This window comes from Mustela erminea, chromosome 5 (genome assembly GCF_009829155.1).
Source record: "Mustela erminea isolate mMusErm1 chromosome 5, mMusErm1.Pri, whole genome shotgun sequence".
Lineage (NCBI taxonomy): Eukaryota > Metazoa > Chordata > Mammalia > Carnivora > Mustelidae > Mustela > Mustela erminea.
Genome location: NC_045618.1, coordinates 147,444,473 through 147,449,469, shown reverse-complemented (window position 1 = coordinate 147,449,469; position 4,997 = coordinate 147,444,473). Strand labels below are relative to the sequence as shown.

General features: G+C 40.3%; 1 gene segment (V, D, J or C); it reads left to right on the top strand.

Annotated features, from left to right (window-relative positions):
- Positions 1-278: 278 nt before the first annotated feature.
- LOC116591964 lies at positions 279-816 on the top strand. The segment is given in 2 exon segments: positions 279-390; positions 494-816. Coding segments are annotated over 2 exon segments (369 nt in total).
- Positions 817-4,997: the final 4,181 nt, after the last annotated feature.

Sequence of the window (4,997 nt, the reverse complement as noted above, 5' to 3'; positions counted from 1 at the left end):
ACAGGCAGACAGAGTGAAAGGCAGAGTCAGAGGGAGAAGCAGGCTCCCTGCGGAGCAAGGAGCCCGAATCGGGACTTGATCCCAGGACGCCGGGCTCATGACCTGAGCCGAAGGCAGCTGCCTAACCAACTGAGCCATCCAGGCATCCCCAATCTTTGTTTTTAACTTGTAAAGAATTGAACCTGAGTCTGGAGCTAACTATATACTCAGAGAACATGCAAATAGGGTCTTCCCTCCACTGAATAAAACAGCCCAGCCCAGACCATGCAGCTGGGAGAGGAGTCCCAGCCCTGGTATTTTCAGGTGTTTACATTCACTAATCTGGTCAAAACACAGAACTCACCATGGAGTTTGTGCTTGGCTGGGTTTTCCTTGTTGCTCTTTTAAAAGGTAATTTCTGGAGAACAAAAGACATTGAGGATGTGAGTGGATATGAGTGAGAGATACCATCAGTTTGTGATGGATTCCTGACTAGGATGTCTTGTGTCTGCAGGTGTCCAGTGTGAGGTGCAGCTGGTGGAGTCTGGGGGAGACCTGGTGAAGCCTGGGGGGTCCCTGAGACTCTCCTGTGCAGCCTCTGGATCCACCTTCAGTAGCTACCACATGAGCTGGATTCACCAGGCTCCAGGGAAGGGGCTGCAGTGGGTTGCATGGATTAGGAGTGATGGAAATAGCATATACTATGCAGACTCTGTGAAGGACCGATTCACAATCTCCAGAGACAACGGCAAGAACACACTGTATCTGCAGATGAACAGCCTGAGAACCGAGGACACGGCCGTGTATTACTGTGCAACAGACACAGTGAGGGGATAACAGTGTGAGCCCAGACACAAACCTTAGACTACAAAGGTATAAGACCAGCAGAGGGTGCACACTCCTCACCAATTCTGTCTTTGGTCCCAGGAGCAGGTGCACATGGAGTCTAGGGCATGTTTCCTGTCAGGGTCTGGGGTTTCCTCTCCATAGAGCAATTTTCCCAGGGGAGCCTCCTTGACATTATTCTGTGCTTACCTATTCACTCCCTGACTTAGAAACTTAGTTGTAACAGGAAGAAAAATATACTAACATGCAAAAAAAAAAAAAAAAAAAAATCAGTTACATTACTTTCCTCTTGTCCTTAAATACTAATAAATTACAAATATCGTGATGCAAGTCAACAAAACCTTTATAAGAATCTCATTGGCACTCACTGTGGATCACATGAACCTCCAACAGAGCCAGAATATCACACACGTGCGCACACACACACACACACACACACGAGTATAAAACCGCCACTGAAAAAATAAAATTAAATCGAAGAAAAGAGTAAAAAACCTTTATCACCATCCTGTAACTTCTCTGCAGCAAAGGTGGTCCCAGGACAGAAATACACAGCATACAGGAGCACCTCAAGAAAGAAGAATCTTAAATAAACAACCTAACATTACACCTAAAGATGATTGAGAAAGAGCAACAGCTGAATCCTAAATAGAGCAGAAGGAAGGAAATAGCAAGAGTAGAGCAGAAAAAGATTATATAGAAACTAAGAAACACAGAACAGATCAGAGAAACCAGGAGCTGTATATGTTTTTTTTTTCTAATTCAATTGGCCAAGTTATAGTACATCATTGACTTCTGATATAATAATCAACGATCCATCTGTTCAGTATAAAACCCTGTGCTCATCATGTCACGTGATACTTCTGGGGGAAAAAACGCAATACACCTGGGAATCCTCTACCTCGTTTCTCAAAATGAAAGGAAAAGGGCCCAAATAAATAACTAAGAAGTCTATTTGGTCCAGTGTGTCAAAGCCCTTATTTCCTTGGTGCATAAACAATGAATTCTGTAACACTGAAAAAAATTTTTAAAAACGTGAAAAAAAATCTATATTCTCTTTTAATGTTCATTTAGCCAACATATAGTACATGATTAGTTTTTGATGTAGTGTTCAAAGATTCATTAGTTGTGTGTAACACCCAGTGCTCACCACATCACCTGCCCTCCTTAACCCCATCACCTGGCTGCCCATCCCCCACCACCCTCACTTCTGCAATCCTTGTTTGTTTCCCAGAATCCAGAGTCTCTCATGGTTTGTCTCCCTCTCTGATTTCTTTTTTATTTTATTTTATTTTTCAGTGTTCCAAGATTCATTGTTTATGCACAACACCTACAGCTCCATGCAATCCGTGCCCTCCTTAATGCCCACCACCAGGCTCACCCATCCCTCCACCCCCTCCACTCCCAAACCCTCAGTTTGTTTCTCAGAGTCCACAGGCTCTCATGCTTCATATCCCTCTCCAAATTCCCCCAACTCACTTTTCCTTTCCCTCTCCTAATGTCCCTCATGTTATTCCTTATAATCCACAAGTAAGTGAAACCGTATGATAATTGACTTTCTCTGTGGTCCTCCTCACTATTCCTTATGTTCCACATAGAAGTGAAACCATAGCATAATTATCTTTCTCTGCTTTACTTACTCTACTTGACATAACAGTATTCATCCATAAAAGTATCCATCCTTTCTGATGGTTGAGTAATATTCCATTGTACATATGGACCACATCTTCTTTATCCACTCATATATGGAAGGACATCTCAGCTCCTCCCACAGTTTCACTATAGTGAACATTAATCTTATGAACATTGGGGTGCATGTGCCCCTTTTTTCACTACATCTGTATCTTTGGGGTAAATATCTAGTAGTGCAATTGCTGAATCTTAGGGTAGTCCTATTTTTAAGTTTTGAAGAACCTAGACACTGTTTTCCAAAGTGGCTGTATCAGCCTGCATTCCCACCAAGAGCATAAGAGCATTCACTTTTCTCCACATCCTCTCCAAAATTTCTTGTTCCCTGTCCTGTTGATTTTAGTCTTTCTAACTCATGTAAGGTAATATATCATTGTGTTTTTTAATCACAACATTCCAAACTTTATTGCATTGCACTCTTATTCTAGAACTTGTCAAGTGATTTTAACTTTTTTTATTTTTTTAAAAATTTTAATTTCTTGAAGTTCAAGAATGTTCCCTCTATCCCTATACTTTGAAACGTTTTAATCAGGAACGGATGCTGGATTTTGTCAAATGCTTTTTCTGCATCAATTGAGAGGACCATGTGGTTCTTCTCTCTTCTCTTATTAATTTGTTCTATCACATTGATTGATTTGTGAATGTAGCCCAGGGATGAATCCCACCTGGTCATGGTGGATAATCTTTTTAATGTGCTGTTGGATCCTGTTGGCTAGGATCTTGTTGAGAATCTTAGCATCCATATTCATCAGTGATATTGGTCTGAAATTCTCCTTTTTGGTAGGGTCTTTGCCTGGTTTGGGGATCAGGGTAATGCTGGCTTTATAGAAAGAGTTGGGAAGTTTTCCTTATGCTTCATTTTTTTGAAACAGCTTCAGGAGAATAGGTATTATTTCTTCTTTTAAAGTTTGGTAGAATTCCCCAGGGAAACCATCAGGTCCTGGGCTCTTGTTTTCTGGGAGGTTTTTAATCTCACATCAATCTTGTTACTAGATATTGGTCTATTCAGGTTGTCAATTTCTTCCTGATTTTATTTTGGGAGTTTATAGTTTTCCAGGAATGCATCCATTTCATCTAGGTTGCTTAGCTTATTGGCATATAACTGTTGATAATAACTTCTGATGATTGTTTCTACTTCCTTGGTGTTCGTTGTGATCTCTCCCTTTTCATTCATAATTTTATGTATTTGAGCTTTCTCTCTTTTCTTTTGGATTAGTGTGGCCAATGGTTTATCGATCTTATTGATTCTTTCAAAAAACCAGCTTTTAGTTTCATTGATACGTTCTACTGTATCTCTGGTTTCTACCTCATTGATCTCAGCTCTAATCTTGATGTTTTCCTTTTTATGTGTGGAGTTGGTTTGATTTGTTGTTGATTCTCCAGTTCTTTAAGGTGTAGAGACAGCTGGTGTGTTCTGGATTTTTCAATTTTTTTTGAGAGATGCTTGGATGGCTATGTATTTCCCCCTTAGGACCCCTTAGGACCGCCTTTGCTGTATCCCATAGGTTTTGGACCAAAGTGTCTTGATTCTCATTGGTTTCCATGAATTGTTTCAGTTCTTCTTTGATCTCCTGGTGGATCCAAGTATTCTTAAGCAAGGTGGTCTTTAGCTTCCAGGTGTTTGAGTTTCTTCTGAACTTTTCCTTGTGGTTGAGCTCCAGTTTCAAAGCATTGTGATCTGAGAATGTGCAGGGAATAATCTCAGTCTTTTGGTATCGGTTGAGTCCTGATTTGTGACCCAGTATTTGGTCTATTCTTGAGAAGGTTCCATGTGCACTTGAGAAGAATGAGTATTCTGTTGTTTTAGGGTGGAATGTTCTCCATATATCTATGAGGTCCATCTGGTCCAATGTGTCATTCAATGCTCTTGTTTCTTTATTGATTTTCTGCTTTGATGATCTATTTCTGAGAGAGGCATGTTAAGATCTCCAAACATTAGTGTATTCGTATCAATATGATTCTTTATCTTGATTAACAGTTTTCTTATGTAATTGGCTGCTCCCATATTGGGGGCATAGATATTTACAATTGTTAGATCATCTTGGTGGATAGTCCCTTTAAGAATGATGTAGTGTCCTTCTGGATCTCTGACTACAGTCTTTAGTTTAAAATCTAATTTGTCTGATATGAGAATCGCTACCCCAGCCTTCTTTTAAGGCCCATTGGCATGAAAGATGCTTCTCCATCCCTTCACTTTCAGTCTGGGTGTATCTTTAGGTTCAAAATAGGTCTCTTGTAGACAACATATGGATAGGTCCTGTCGTTTTATCCAGTCTGCAACCCTGTGCCGTTTTATGAGCACATATAGGCCATTCAAATTGAGGGCGATTATTAATAGATATGTTTTTATTGACATCGTGTTACCTTTGAAGTCTTTCTTTCTGTAGATTGTCTCTATATTTCTGTTCAATGCTATTCTTGGGCTTTTTCCTCCTTTAAAGAAGCCCCCTTAATATTTCCTGCAGTATCGGCTTGGTGGTTGC